This window comes from Oncorhynchus masou, chromosome 6, assembly GCF_036934945.1.
Source record: "Oncorhynchus masou masou isolate Uvic2021 chromosome 6, UVic_Omas_1.1, whole genome shotgun sequence".
Lineage (NCBI taxonomy): Eukaryota > Metazoa > Chordata > Actinopteri > Salmoniformes > Salmonidae > Oncorhynchus > Oncorhynchus masou.
The window spans coordinates 3,814,432-3,830,719 of record NC_088217.1 but is presented as its reverse complement, the minus strand read 5'-3'; the positions used below and the strand labels follow the sequence as shown (position 1 = coordinate 3,830,719).

The 16,288-nt window shown below is 45.0% G+C and overlaps 1 protein-coding gene across 3 annotated transcripts in view; it reads right to left on the bottom strand.

Moving 5' to 3' along the window:
* The window catches only part of pxk (PX domain containing serine/threonine kinase), a 45,149-nt gene that overhangs the window by 18,457 nt on the left and 10,404 nt on the right, over positions 1 to 16,288 (bottom strand). For all 3 annotated transcript variants that reach the window (XM_064967402.1, XM_064967401.1, XM_064967403.1), the window contains exons 5-9: positions 12,977 to 13,054; positions 9,278 to 9,351; positions 8,883 to 8,957; positions 3,590 to 3,694; positions 168 to 269 (exon numbers count right to left, since the gene is read on the bottom strand). In XM_064967402.1, the coding sequence (XP_064823474.1) occupies positions 168 to 269; positions 3,590 to 3,694; positions 8,883 to 8,957; positions 9,278 to 9,351; positions 12,977 to 13,054 (434 nt within the window). The remainder of the gene's footprint in view (positions 1 to 167; positions 270 to 3,589; positions 3,695 to 8,882; positions 8,958 to 9,277; positions 9,352 to 12,976; positions 13,055 to 16,288) is intronic.

Sequence of the window (16,288 nt, the reverse complement as noted above, 5' to 3'; positions counted from 1 at the left end):
CACATTTTATAAGTATTAGTGTTCATTGTTTCTGTGTGTTTAAATTTCCAGAATCGGTCTTCCATATGTCTTTAATCTGCTGCAGCTCCAGACCACTGTGTGTGTGTGTGTGTGTGTGTGTGTGTGTGTGTGTGTGTGTGTGTGTGTGTGTGTGTGTGTGTGTGTACCTCCAGAATCTGTCGTCCGTATGTCCTGATCTGCTGCAGCTCCAGTCCCTGGATCTTCTTGGGGCTGCAGTACTTCCTCATAAAGGCCTCTTTAGGCTTCACCTACAGTCAGGAAGGAGAGCTTCAGTTGACAATGAACCAACATGAGAAGTGTATTTTTTTTTTAAAAAAGCAGGTGTTCAGCAGTCTGGTGGCTTGTAGATAGAAACTGTCTCTGAGCCTGTTATTATCAGGACCTCATGCTCTAATACGGTCAGCCTGACAGTAAGGGAGTGAACAGCTCGTGGCTCGGGGGCGTGTGGTCCTTGACGCTGCAGGCCTTCCTCAGTCCTCAGTCACCGTTGAGTAGATTTCTAGGATGGGCGGGAGAACGTTCTTAGTGATGTACTGGGCCGTCTTCACCACCCGTTGACGGGCCTTGCGGTCGTGGGCGAAGCAATTCTCGTACCAGGACGTAATGCAACCGGTCGGGGCGATCTGGATGGCGCAGCGGTACCAGGACGTAATGCAACCGGTCGGGGCGATCTGGATGGCGCAGCGGTACCAGGACGTAATGCAACCGGTCGGGGCGATCTGGATGGCGCAGCGGTACCAGGACGTAATGCAACCGGTCGGGGCGATCTGGATGGCGCTGCGGTACCAGGACGTAATGCAACCGGTGGGGGCGATCTGGATGGCGCAGCGGTACCAGGACGTAATGCAACCGGTCGGGGCGATCTGGATGGCGCAGAGGTACCAGGACGTAATGCAACCGGTCGGGGCGATCTGGATGGCGCAGAGGTACCAGGACGTAATGCAACCGGTCGGGGCGATCTGGATGGCGCAGAGGTACCAGGACGTAATGCAACCTGTGGGGGCGATCTGGATGGCGCAGCGGTACCAGGACGTAATGCAACCGGTGGGGGCGATCTGGATGGCGCAGCGGTACCAGGACGTAATGCAACCGGTGGGGGTGATCTGGATGGTGCAGAGGTACCAGGACGTAATGCAACCGGTTGGGGCGATCTGGATGGCGCAGCGGTACCAGGACGTAATGCAACCGGTCGGGGCGATCTGGATGGCGCAGCGGTACCAGGACGTAATGCAACCGGTGGGGGCGATCTGGACGGCGCAGCGGTACCAGGACGTAATGCAACTGGTCGGGGCGATCTGGATGGCGCAGAGGTACCAGGACGTAATGCAACCGGTGGGGGTGATCTGGATGGTGCAGAGGTACCAGGACGTAAAGCAACCGGTCGGGGCGATCTGGATGGCGCAGCGGTACCAGGACGTAATGCAACCTGTCGGGGCGATCTGGATGGTGCAGCGGTAGTATTTGGAGAGGACCCGGGGCTTCATGCCGAATTTCTTCAGCCGCCTTAGAAAGTAGAGATGCTGTTGCGCCATCTTGACAAGACTTGTGGTCTTTTTGGTCTATGTCAAGTCCTCAGTCCCCTAAGAACATAAAACTGCTGACTCTCTACTGCAGTCCAGTTGACGTGGATCACATCGGCTTTGGAAAACGAAAGCACCTGGTCACCTGGATCAGCGCAGTCTTCCTCGATAGCTCGAAGGGAGCACAGAATGTGTTAAACTCGTCTGGCAGGGGAGACTTCGGCGGGTACAGATATCTCCGTTCATCCAGGGTTTTTGGTTGGGGGTTTGTCCGGATTGTTATTGTGGGTTCAACATTAGCATAGTCAACTTACACACATCTCTGACACACACACACACACTTAGCCTACCAAACATGCCACCAGGGGTCTTTTCACAATCCACAAATCCAAAACAAAGAAAGTGTACAGTATTATATAAAGCAATTATTGCTCAAATAAACAGTACACCTGGTTTAAAAAAAAACAAATAAAAGCAACACCTCTCCCCTATTTGGCCGAGATAGTTTGTATGTATTGATATGTCGGCTATGTGTGCCTTTAAAAAATCTAATAAAACGTTGATGTAGTTCTGTCCTTGAGCTGTTCTCGTCTATAAACGCTATATATTATATCATGTGTCATGTGGACCCCAGGATGAGAAGCTGCTGCTTTCACAACAGCTAATGGGGATCCTAATAAAACAACCAAAAATCAACACATTTCCTAATGAAGCCGGTGACCGACGATGTACTGTATATCTCCTTCAACATTGATGGGTCCTGGTGGATTAATCATTGAAACATAGTTAATTAATATTCTAAAAAAAAACAGTCCTGCAGCATTGAGTCTGCCTCCTCAATTGCATTGTGAAAGCCTAACACTAATATTGTATTAGCTCGTCATGTTGGCTATTAGAACAAGCTTTTAAAATGACGCCCACCTGACCCAGATTGATATTTATAAACAGACTGTTTTTGGATTGCGTAAACAACAACAGTAATTGTGTGCTGGCTGGGATACAGGGTTCGTGTTCCAAACAAAACGACTACAAGTGTGCTTGCTCTAGTTCCTCAACGGCACATCTAGGAAAGCTCAAAATAGCTTCTTGTCTTACTAAATGTATCCAGAGTATTTTCAGATTTCGTTGCCACCATGGCCTTTTTTTTTGCCTTTACCTCCCTTGCTCACATCGTATATAGACTTGTTTCTACTGTATTATTGACTGTATGTTTTTTTTACTCCATGTGTAACTCTGTGTTGTTGTTTGTGTCGAACTGCTTTGCTTTATCTTGGCCAGGTCGCAGTTGTAAATGAGAACTTGTTCTCAACTTGCCTACCTGGTTAAATAAAGGTGAAATTAAAATTAAAATAAATAAATCAACAAATGCGTTGAAAAAGTGCAGTACATGTAAAATGCAGTGTAATGTTGGGGTTCAGTCTTGTGTCAGGTGAGCTGTTGTGTCCTCCCCTTCAGTCTAATCATGTTCCCATAATCTCCAAATTGTTCGCGTTCAATTGCTACCATGGTTATGATTTTCATCTTTCTTCTGGAAGAATCAGATCCATATAGGCCATTTCCCAGGAGTGTGAAGGGTTCAGGTCAACCCTGAGAGCAGCACCGTGGTCAGGTCAACCCTGAGAGCAGCACCGTGGTCAGGTCAACCCTGAGAGCAGCACCGTGGTCAGGTCAACCCTGAGAGCAGCACCGTGGTCAGGTCAACCCTGAGAGCAGCACCGTGGTCAGGTCAACCCTGAGAGCAGCACCGTGGTCAGGTCAACCCTGAGAGCAGCACCGTGGTCAGGTCAACCCTGAGAGCAGCACCGTGGTCAGGTCAACCCTGAGAGCAGCACCGTGGTCAGGTCAACCCTGAGAGCAGCACCGTGCTCAGGTCAACCCTGAGAGCAGCACCGTGCTCAGGTCAACCCTGAGAGCAGCACCGTGGTTATGTTCAGTAAGCACGAAACAGGGAGGTATTATTTGAATTTGTCCAATAAGAAACGCTTGTTTTGTTTTTGTTGTTATGGTGTGTCCAAATGAACACAACCCAGTCTTGATGATATGTTTACCTTACATATGAGATCCCTCAGAGTGCCTTTTTCGTTAAACATCCTGATGACCAGAGCAGACAACTCACTGGTGTTGGCAAACGTCACCGGGTGGATGTACGGATTCTGGAGAGGAAAAACAACAACTCAGACAACAGAAATAACTCAGCCATTCTGTCTGCCTCAAGACAACATAAATAACTCAGCCATTCTGTCTGCCTCAGACAACAGAAATAACTCAGCCATTCTGTCTGCCTCAGACAACATAACTCAGCCATTCTGTCTGCCTCAAGACAACATAAATAACTCAGCCATTCTGTCTGCCTCAAGACAACATAAATAACTCAGCCATTCTGTGTGCCTCAAGACAACATAAATAACTCAGCCATTCTGTCTGCCTCAGACAACAGAAATAACTCAGCCATTCTGTCTGCCTCAGACAACATAACTCAGCCATTCTGTCTGCCTCAAGACAACATAAATAACTCAGCCATTCTGTGTGCCTCAAGACAACATAAATAACTCAGCCATTCTGTCTGCCTCAGACAACAGAAATAACTCAGCCATTCTGTCTGCCTTGCGATTCTAGAAACATGTTGGATGCATTTGCAGTTTGTTTTGGTTGTGTTTCAGATTATTTTATGTGACAGTAATAAAATGTAGTGTGTCATTTTAATTTTTGTAAATAAGAGTATAATTTAATTTCTAAAGATGTCTACGTTAACACGACCATGATTATGAATCATCCTGAATGAGTCGTGAATAATGACGAGTGAGAAAGTTAAGTGGGTCAAAGATCATGCTAACCTTCCATGTTATTGGTAATGATGAAACTGCAAATGCATCCAACACGTTTCTAGAATCACAAGCTTGATGTTGTCATTGCAGATCACAGATTACTGCACATAGCCCACCTATATTTTAGCCCAAACAACTACCTCGTTCCCTACTGTATTTCATTTATTTATTTATTTTGCTCCTTTGCACCCCATTATTTTTATTTCTACTTTGCACATTCTTCCACTGCAAATCTACCATTCCAGTGTTTTACTTGCTATATTGTATTTAAATATGCCACCATGGCCTTTTTTTGCCTTTACCTCCCTTATCACACCTCATTTGCTCACATCGTATATAGACTTGTTTATACTGTATTATTGACTGTATGTTTGTTTTACTCCATGTGTAACTCTGTTGTTGTTTGTGTCGAACTGCTTTGCTTCATCTTGGCCAGGTCGCAATTGTAAATGAGAAGTTGTTCTCAACTGGCCAACCTGGTTAAATAAAGGTGAAATAAATAAATAAAATGTAAATTGCGTGCTAGGAATATGGGACCAAATACTACACTTTTCATTACTTTATTTATAAGAATCTTTAGGGATGACAATAATTTGACACCCTTTTTAACAACAAAATAATATTTCTTGTTGAACAAAATCTCCTTCTCTGAGTAATTAAATTAGTATAAAACAATACAATTCCCCCATTTTCTGGGCGCATACAATATAGCTCAGTGTTTGAATTATTCATTTTACATAGTAATTTTGCTCATCGTAGTTCCTGAGTGGTGCAGCGGTCTAAGGCACTCTGCATCTCAGCGCAAGAGGCGTCACTACAGTCCCTGGTTCGAATCCAGGCTGTATCACATCTGGCCGTGATTGGGAGTCCCATAGTGCGGAAGCACAATTGGCCCAGCTTCGTCCGGGTTTGGCCAAGGTCGGACCATCATTGTAAATAAGAATTTGTTCTTGACTGACTTGCCTAGTTAAAAGGTTAAATTTAAACATGTAATTAAAATCTTAAAATCGAGGGTGTCAATCATTTGGGACCCCACTGTATTGCAGTACTTTTGACCAACAAGGTTCCATTGGGAACGAAGGCCGAAGCTTGCACATTGAAGTATTAAACCCGAGTCACAACTCGTGTTAGCGTATTAATTGCCAATGACTCCTGTTAACTAGGAGAGCGTGAACGGAGACGAGGTGTTCGGCTGACTAAACTCATGCTTCGCATGGATAATGTAACTGTGTTCTGTTGGGCTACAGACAGAGACAACATCCCACATGCCAACCTATTTTCAACATAGTGCACGACATAGGGCTCTGGTCAAAAGTAGGGCACTATATAGGGAATAGGGTAGCGTTCAGGACGCAACCGGAGAGAGACGGAACACATTTTGTATCTGCACTGCGTTCAGCTCAGGCAGTCACACGTTTTTCCCAACCCTCTCTCTCTCACGTTTACCCAAAGGGCTCCTTATTCCCGATGCAGTGCACTACTTCGCCAGGGCCCATTGGTAATAAGCTGCTATTTGGGATACACCCTTAGGCTACAACCTATTGCTCCGGGAACTACAGAGAGAGAGCTTGAGAAAGGATAAGGGTGGGGAAAAAGTCAATAGTATGAGGGGGTCAAGGTTTTACATGTAATGTGTATATCAGAGTATGAGGGGTCAAGGTTTTACATGTAATGTGTATATCAGAGTATGAGCGAGAAAGTACATGATTATCTTCTGGTCAGGTGGTTAGATAGAAATGTAATGTAGCCCACACCAACGACAGTCCCATAGTCTGACCCCACACTAGGCATTAACATGTGTAATGGGAATATCTAAGATTCATATATTCAGATTCAATTAGGAGTAAGTAACAATGCTTAGCATATTGATGTTGTCGCTGCCAGTAATAAACATGATTTCCAGTGTTCTGTTGGACACTCAGTTGTAGGGGTTGATGGTCACTACATTTCACAGTGAATGTTGTAAGAGGTTGATGGTCGCTACATTTCACAGTGAATGTTATGGAATGTTGTAAGGGGTTGATGGTCACTACATTTCACAGTGAATGTTGTAAGGGGTTGATGGTCGCTACATTTCACAGTGAATGTTGTAAGGGGTTGATGGTCGCTACATTTCACAGTGAATGTTATGGAATGTTGTAAGGGGTTGATGGTCGCTACATTTCACAGTGAATGTTGTAAGGGGTTGATGGTCGCTACATTTCACAGTGAATGTTGTAAGGGGTTGATGGTCGCTACATTTCACAGTGAATGTTGTAAGGGGTTGATGGTCGCTACATTTCACAGTGAACGTTGTAAGGGGTTGATGGTCGCTACATTTCACAGTGAACGTTGTAAGAGGTTGATGGTCGCTACATTTCACAGTGAACGTTGTAAGGGGTTGATGGTCGCTACATTTCACAGTGAACGTTGTAAGGGGTTGATGGTCGCTACATTTCACAGTGAACGTTGTAAGGGGTTGATGGTCGCTACATTTCACAGTGAATGTTGTAAGGGGTTGATGGTCGCTACATTTCACAGTGAATGTTGTAAGGGGTTGATGGTCGCTACATTTCACAGTGAATGTTGTAAGGGGTTGATGGTCGCTACATTTCACAGTGAATGTTATGGAATGTTGTAAGGGGTTGATGGTCGCTACATTTCACAGTGAATGTTGTAAGGGGTTGATGGTCGCTACATTTCACAGTGAATGTTATAAGGGGTTGATGGTCGCTACATTTCACAGTGAATGTTGTAAGGGGTTGATGGTCGCTACATTTCACAGTGAATGTTGTAAGGGGTTGATGGTCGCTACATTTCACAGTGAATGTTGTAAGGGGTTGATGGTCGCTACATTTCACAGTGAATGTTATAAGGGGTTGATGGTCGCTACATTTCACAGTGAATGTTGTAAGGGGTTGATGGTCGCTACATTTCACAGTGAATGTTGTAAGGGGTTGATGGTCGCTACATTTCACAGTGAATGTTGTAAGGGGTTGATGGTCGCTACATTTCACAGTGAATGTTGTAAGGGGTTGATGGTCGCTACATTTCACAGTGAATGTTATGGAATGTTGTAAGGGGTTGATGGTCGCTACATTTCACAGTGAATGTTGTAAGAGGTTGATGGTCGCTACATTTCACAGTGAATGTTGTAAGGGGTTGATGGTCGCTACATTTCACAGTGAATGTTATGGAATGTTGTAAGGGGTTGATGGTCGCTACATTTCACAGTGAATGTTGTAAGGGGTTGATGGTCGCTACATTTCACAGTGAATGTTGTAAGGGGTTGATGGTCACTACATTTCACAGTGAATGTTGCAAGGGGTTGATGGTCGCTACATTTCACAGTGAATGTTGTAAGGGGTTGATGGTCACTACATTTCACAGTGAATGTTGTAAGGGGTTGATGGTCACTACATTCACAGTGAATGTTGTAAGGGGTTGATGGTCACTACATTTCACAGTGAATGTTCTGGAATGTTGTAAGGGGTTGATGGTCGCTACATTTCACAGTGAATGTTATGGAATGTTGTTATGCGTGTTGATTGACGTCAGAGTGGAGACTTCATGTTATTGTATTATGTGTTTACAGAAGATGTTTGATTAGGATATAAGGGCCCACTGAGAGAAGTAAGACTTTTCTCTCTGTGAGTACAAATGGATGATCTTACGCCCTACTCAGGTAATGTCAGCCCTACTCAGGTAATGTCAGCCCTACTCAGGTAATGTCAGCCCTACTCAGGTAATGTCAGCCCTACTCAGAGGGGATATGTTCTACTGGGGGAGCTCAGGTAATGTATTTATGTGTTATAGGGTATAGGGTATAGGGGGTCAGTTCAGGCAATGTATTTATGTGCACGAACACAAATCACCACATCTGTGCTTTTAGCCCCGTTTGAGTGATTTTCACTTGGGAAGGTTATTATCCCAGCCCTGGAAACATACATTATTTCAGAAAACTCCAGGGTCCGCTGATAATACTTCCCGGCAGTCAGGGGGCAGGTAGGCAGTCAGGGGGCAGGTAGGCAGTCAGGGGGCAGGTAGGCAGTCAGGGGGCAGGTAGGCAGTCAGGGGCAGGTAGGCAGTTGATTCCCGGCAGTCAAGGGGCAGGTAGGCAGTCAGGGGGCAGGTAGGCAGTCAGGGGGCAGGTAGGCAGTCAGGGGGCAGGTAGGCAGTCAGGGGGCAGGTAGTTGATTCCCGGCAGTCAGGGGGCAGGTAGGCAGTCAGGGGGCAGGTAGGCAGTTGATTCCCGGCAGTCAAGGGGCAGGTAGGCAGTCAGGGGGCAGGTAGGCAGTCAGGGGGCAGGTAGGCAGTCAGGGGGCAGGTAGTTGATTCCCGGCAGTCAGGGGGCAGGTAGGCAGTCAGGGGGCAGGTAGGCAGTCAGGGGGCAGGTAGGCAGTCAGGGGGCTGTGAGGCCTCTTTTCAGAGAATATTCACACAGACAGCATTGGTAGGAGCTAGATGATACATACATACCGAGAGTGGGTAGAAGAAATCTGCTAACCACAAATCTATTTTCAAAGAGTATACGTACAGTGAGGCTGGGTAGGAGCTTCATGGTCGACTGAAGGTCTTTGTCTGACAGGTATTTATCTGGACCCAAGTCAACCTGTGCAACAACAAAACCACAAACTTAACACATACTTTACCAGCCCAAAAAAAAAACCTCCAGGTGATAGGAACACAATACAGGTTAGAATTACTTTAGAACTATAAATGCAGATACCAAAACGACAATTGTCTGTCGCTAGCAAGTGAAAACCAGTCAGCGCCTGGCCCAAGAATAGTTGTACCTGCAGTATAAAACAGGTTTTGATTCTGCCTCTCTGTACCTTCTCATTGTAAAGCAGCTATAAGATGACTAATGAAGTTCTAAAATAATTGATTAAAAGTACCAACAGCAACAGCAAATGGCAACAGTAGACTTACCCAACTCAACACTTGACGTTCCTTGGGTTGTTCTTTGTTTTTGATTAAGAAATATTTCTTCCGTATCCTCCACCCTGAAAGATGATAAAAACATGTTCATTTTAATATCACATTTTCCTGATTAACAGTCCACTGACATGGCAGCTTTATCGGAGTCACAATGGTAAGTTCATGGTCAACAGAGTTGGTGTATGACCAATCAATTTAGAGGGAAACGGGGGGATACTTAGTCGTACAACTGAATGCATTCAACTGAATGTGTGTTCTGCATTTACCTCCTCTGAATCAGAGAGGGGCTGCCTTAAATCGACATCCAATGTCTTCGGGCGACCGAGGATTTAGCCCACTTAATTATGAAATCAATTCACCTCGCTTTATTTACAAAAGCACTTCGAGGCTATCAGAGTTATGAAAAAGCACTTCGAGGCTATCAGAGTTATGAAAAAGCACTTCCGAGGCTATCCGAGTTATGAAAAAGCACTTCGAGGCTATCCGAGTTATGAAAAAGCACTTCGAGGTGTTCCATCCATACTAATGATAAGCATCAGGTGTGTCACTCCCATGTTAGAGCAGTAACGTGACATTGACCTGTCCCCTAATATTCCTCCTGAAGCAACGAGACAACGACGGACACCCGCGGAGACGACGGACACCCGCGGAGACGACGGACACCCGCGGAGACGACGGACACCCGCGGAGACGACGGACACCCGCGGAGACGACGGACACCCGCGGAGACGACGGACACCCGCGGAGACGACGGACACCCGCGGAGACGACAGACATCCGCGGAGACGACAGACATCCGCGGAGACGACAGACATCCGCGGAGACGACAGACATCCGCGGAGACGACAGACATCCGCGGAGACGACAGACATCCACGGAGACGACAGACATCCGCGGAGACGACAGACATCCACGTGACACAGCAGCAGGTCTTTTATATTTCCTGACATTTTTATAAATCACTCCTGTTATAAGAACACTGAGCTGTTTATAATCTTTAAATCACTACAATGTTATTATACAGCCATAATATGATATTTAGCGCTTGATCATCATGTTATTACAGTCTTATTATAATGGCATTATAATCAGGCTATAACCACATGACGTAGCATTATAATCAGGCTGTAACATGGCATAGCATTATAATCTGGCTTTAACATGACATAGCATTATAATCAGGCTATAAAGGTACAAATCTGTCGTTCTGCCCCTGAACAGGCAGTTAACCCACTGTTCCCAGGCCGTCATTGAAAATAAGAATTTGTTCTTAACTGACTTGTCTGGTTAAATAAAGGTCAAATTTCAAAAAAATTAAAAATAAAAATAACATGGCATAGCATTACAATCAGGCTGTAATAACATGCCTGATTATAATGCTGTCATGTTATTAGAGCCTTATTATAATGCTATCATGTCTGTATTATTAAGCTATTACAACATTACTTATTGCTGCTATTTTTATTGACTTGACCAAAGCTTTTGATACAGTAGACCATTCCATTCTTGTGGGCCGGCTAAGAAGTATTGGTATCTGAGGGGTCTTTGGCCTGGTTTGCGAAATACGTCTCTCAAAGGGTATAAAGTCATAAAATCTGCTGTCTCAGCCACTGCCTGTCAGCAAGGGAGTACCCCAAGGCTCGATCCTAGGCCCCACGCTCTTCTCAAATTACATCAACAAAGCTCAGGCAGTAGAAATCTCACTCATCTATTTACATGCAGATAATACAGTCTCATACTCGAGTGGCTAGATGTTCTTTACCATTCGGCCATCAGATTTGCTACCAATGCTCCTTATAGGACACATCACTATACTCTCTGTAAACTGGTCATCTCTGTATACCAATCGCAAGACCCACTGGTTGATGCTTATTTATAAAACCCTCTTCGGCCTCACTCGCACCTATCTGAGATATCTACTGCAGCCCTCATCCTCCACCCGTTCTGCCAGTCACATTCTGTTAAAGATCCCCAAAGCACACACATTCCTGGGTCGCTCGTCTATTCAGTTCACTGCAGCTAGCGACTGGAACGAGCTGCAGCAAACACTCAAACTGGACAGTTTTATCTCCATCTCTTCATTCAAAGACACAGTCATGGACACTCTTACTGACAGTTGTGGCTGCTTTGCGTGATGTATTGTTGTCTCTACCTTCTTGACCTTTGTGCTGTTTTTTTGTGCCCAATAATGTTTTGCACCATGTTGTCATGTGGTGTTGCTGCCATGCTGTGTTGTTGCTACCATGCTGTGTTGCCGCTACCATGCTGTGTTGTCATGTGTTGTTGCTACCATGCTGTGTTGTCATGTGTTGTTGCTACCATGCTGTGTTGTCATGTGTTGTTGCTGCCATGCTGTGTTGTCATGTGGTGTTGCTGCCATGCTGTGTTGTTGCCGCCATGCTGTGTTGTCATGTGTTGCCGCCATGCTGTGTTGTCATGTGTTGCCGCCATGCTGTGTTGTCATGTGTTGCCGCCATGCTGTGTTGTCATGTGTTGCCGCCATGCTGTGTTGTCATGTGTTGCCGCCATGCTGTGTTGTCATGTGTTGCCGCCATGCTGTGTTGTCATGTGTTGCCGCCATGCTGTGTTGTCATGTGTTGCCGCCATGCTGTGTTGTCATGTGTTGCCGCCATGCTGTGTTGTCATGTGTTGCCGCCATGCTGTGTTGTCATGTGTTGCCGCCATGCTGTGTTGTCATGTGTTGCCGCCATGCTGTGTTGTCATGTGTTGCCGCCATGCTGTGTTGTCATGTGTTGCCGCCATGCTGTGTTGTCAGGTGTTGCCGCCATGCTGTGTTGTCACGTGTTGCCGCCATGCTGTGTTGTCACGTGTTGCCGCCATGCTGTGTTGTCACGTGTTGCCGCCATGCTGTGTTGTCACGTGTTGCCGCCATGCTGTGTTGTCACGTGTTGCCGCCATGCTGTGTTGTCACGTGTTGCCGCCATGCTGTGTTGTCACGTGTTGCCGCCATGCTGTGTTGTCACGTGTTGCCGCCATGCTGTGTTGTCACGTGTTGCCGCCATGCTGTGTTGTCACGTGTTGCCGCCATGCTGTGTTGTCACGTGTTGCCGCCATGCTGTGTTGTCACGTGTTGCCGCCATGCTGTGTTGTCAAGTGTTGCCGCCATGCTGTGTTGTCACGTGTTGCCATGCTGTGTTGTCATGCTGTTGTTGCTGTGTTGTCACGTGTTGCCGCCATGCTGTGTTGTCACGTGTTGCCGCCATGCTGTGTTGTCACGTGTTGCCGCCATGCTGTGTTGTCATGTGTTGCCGCCATGCTGTGTTGTCATGTGTTGCCGCCATGCTGTGTTGTCATGTGTTGCCACCATGCTGTGTTGTCATGTGTTGCCACCATGCTGTGTTGTCATGTGTTGCCACCATGCTGTGTTGTCATGTGTTGCCACCATGCTGTGTTGTCATGTGTTGCCACCATGCTGTGTTGTCATGTGTTGCCACCATGCTGTGTTGTCATGTGTTGCTGCCATGCTGTGTTGTCATGTGTTGCTGCCATGCTGTGTTGTCTTAAGTCTCTTTAAGGCAGTGTCTCTCGTCGTGATGAGTGTTTTGTCCTATATTTAAATGTGCATGCAAGTCCTCAGGAGGCCTTTCTTCATTTTTGGTCATCTGTCATTGTAAATAACAATAATGTTCTTAACTGACTTGCCTAGTTAAATAAATCCTTCAGACTTACCAATGTCTTTCAGAGGCTCCACCACTTCCCACTTAGGATCCGACCTGAAGAACATGGATACCTGCTGTAAGGCGATTTCTGTCGAGGAGGACGAGATGAGGGTCAGTGTGACAACCTTCCATATGAACAACAATTACCCAAGTTATCAACTCAAAATATACCACTACCCTTCAAAAGTTTGGGGTCACTTAGAAATGTCCATGTTTTTGAAAGAAAAGCAAAACATTTTTTTTTTGGTCCATTTAAAATAACAACAAATTGATCAGAAATACAGTGTAGACATTGTTCATGTTGTAAATTACTATTGTAGCTGGAAACGGCAGATTTTTTAATGGAATATCTACATAGGCGTAAAGACCACCATTATCAGCAACCATCACGCCTGTGTTGCAATGGCACGTTGTGTTAGCTCAGCCTCACTTAAAGTACGGGTCTCTGACCTGTTGATAGTGGGTCGCAACGTGTCAGTTTAAATGTATAATTATTTCATTAATTACTGGAATTGATTTGGCCAAGTGCATCTGCGCTCTCTGTTCAGTGCGTTGTCTGCTCAAGCAGCTCTCTGCTCAGTTTGGCAGCTGTGTGAATGGGAGGGGGAGATGCCCGGGTGCTCAGCGGTGAACCGGGTCGTTTTTTCTAGAGGCTCACTCCGCTACACACGATGCAGCGCTGTCGTTCAACAGCAGATGATGTGCTGTCCGCCACTGACTTGTCTTTTCCACTCGCCATCATCAAATGGACTCATGCTCGCCACAAATTCTGACTGAGCTCAATTGTTTTGAAACGAATACTCCGCGATTAGTTTCCCTCTCCTCCAAACAAACTTTTAACGAGGAGCGCCCACAATGTGTTTTGTGCTTAGCAATGAGTCTCATAACGAACAAATGTAATAAAACGACACGTCCTGATCAAACATCCACAGCATTACGGTAAACCCAGGAAGTTCTTTCAGAACAGGGCAGAATGCTTCAGGAAACAGGGCTTCGACAGTGGAACAGTCAGTCAGCTATCAAGGAATCGTTGTCATTTTATAACAGGTGATGATAAGCAGAAATAAGGGAGTACTAACTAACTCTCATAGTAGTTAGTAGATGTGAGTTGCTCTTTCAAACAATCCCATGGCCTTGTACACAGCTAATAGCTAACGTTAGCCAAAGCAAGCCAGCTACTGATAGTGTAACCATGGTAACAGTACAGATGATCTAGAAGAAAAAGAAACGCACACCTATTAAGACGAGGTGCTGGCTAGCGGAGTAGAAACTTGAAAATAAAAGAGAGCCGCACACTCACAGTACAGATGAAACACGATCAGGCCTACTGTACATCTTACTGTAGAAATTATTGTTGAAAACTAGTCTCGGTTGGAACTGTTGCTGTTAAAATACAATAATAATAATAGTTATTCTTAGCTGGAATAAACTGATTGAAGCAAGATGCTTTTTTGAGGTAAACCCACTCTCACAGTTCTAGGTTGTTCCATCTACAACAGGAAGTGGTCTCCTGCCTGCCTGAGAACCCACTCACACAGTTCTGGGTTGTTCCATCTACAACAGGAAGTGGTCTCTTGCCTGACTGAGAACCCACTCACACAGTTCTGGGTTGTTCCATCTACAACAGGAAGTGGTCTCGTGCCTGACTGAGAACCCACTCACACAGTTCTGGGTTGTTCCATCTACAACAGGAAGTGGTCTCGTGCCTGACTGAGAAAGCAGTAGATGTTCTGGTCCAGTTTGGCACCACTCTGTTCTCAACTCTGACATACTTTTTAAACAACAAGTACAGAAACAGTTTCAAGGCTGAGCATAACCTCAGTGTTACAATGTCAAAAACGGAGCCCAGAATAGACATGCTCTCATTAGCACTGTGTGTGTTTTCTGGTTTACATCTGTGTGATGTGATCAATCAGTTTATTCCAGTTCAGAATAAAAAAATATATATGTGTATTGTATTTTAACAGCAACAGTTCCAACCTAGAATTTATTTTAACAATAATTTCTACAGTAAGATGTACAATATGCCTGATCATTTCATCTGTACTGTTACTTAGGGTTGAAATATCAAAAAGTCTGTGTGTGTGTGTGTGTTCTGTTATTCATCTGTGTGATGTGATCAATCTGTTAATTCCAGTTAAGAATGAAAATGATTTATTGTATTTTAACAGCAACAGTTCCAACCTAAACAGATATGTAAGAGTGTTTTTAATGGGGGGAAATAAACATGAATAGATATTTAATTTCATTGTTATTTGTTTTTGTCTATATATTGCATTTGTTTTAGGCATACAGGCAATGAAATGTACAGATATGTAGAGTTGCATATTTTCCTCAGTTTGGGACCCAGGAAAACAGAATTTCTCATTTGGGTCCCAGGCTGAAAAAGTTTAAGAACCCCTGTGTTACTAGCTAATCCAAGTTTAACGCGGTAAAAACGCAAATTGATCATTAGAAAACCGTTTTGCAATTATGTTAGCACAGCTAAAAACTGTTTTTCTAATTAAAGAAGCAATAAAACTGTCCTTCTTTAGACTAGTTGAGTATCTGGAGCGTCAGCATTTGTGGGTTCGATTACAGGCTCAAAATGGCCAGAAACAAATAACTTTCTTCTGAAACTCGGCAGTCTATTCTTGTTCTGAGAAATGAAGGCTATTCTATACGAGAAATTGTCAAGAAACTGAAAATCTCGTACAATGCTGTGTACTCCTCCCGTCACAGAACAGCGCAAACTGGCTCTAACCAGAATAGGAGTGGGAGGCCCCGGTGCATTAGTACATTAGAGAGTCTAGTTTGAGAAACAGACGCCTCACAGGTCCTCAACTGGCAGCTTCATTAAATAGTACCCGCAAAACACCAGTCTCAACGTCAACCGTGAAGAGGTGACTCCGGGATGCTGACCTTTTAGACAGAGTTCCTCTGTTCAGTGTCTGTGTTCTTTTGCCCATCTTAATCTTTTATTTTTATTGGCCAATCTGAGATATGGCTTTTTCTTTGCAACTTTGCCTAGAAGGCCAGCATCCCGGAGTCGCCTCTTCACTGTTGACATTGAGACTGGTGTTTTGCGGATACTATTAATATGAATTACCGTATTCTAAAATGTGATTTCTGTTCTTCTGATCAACGTAGGTGGACGCCCTAATCAGGTTACGCACCCAATGGATATGGGTCTGGTACATTTCTCAAATGTCCGGTAAATTAAAATGCTAATGTCCAACACCACATTTTCCTAACTGACACCCTGTATCACACCCATGCTAGACACGCCCACCAAACCCTGTATCACACTCATGCTAGACACGCCCACCAAACCCTGTATCAC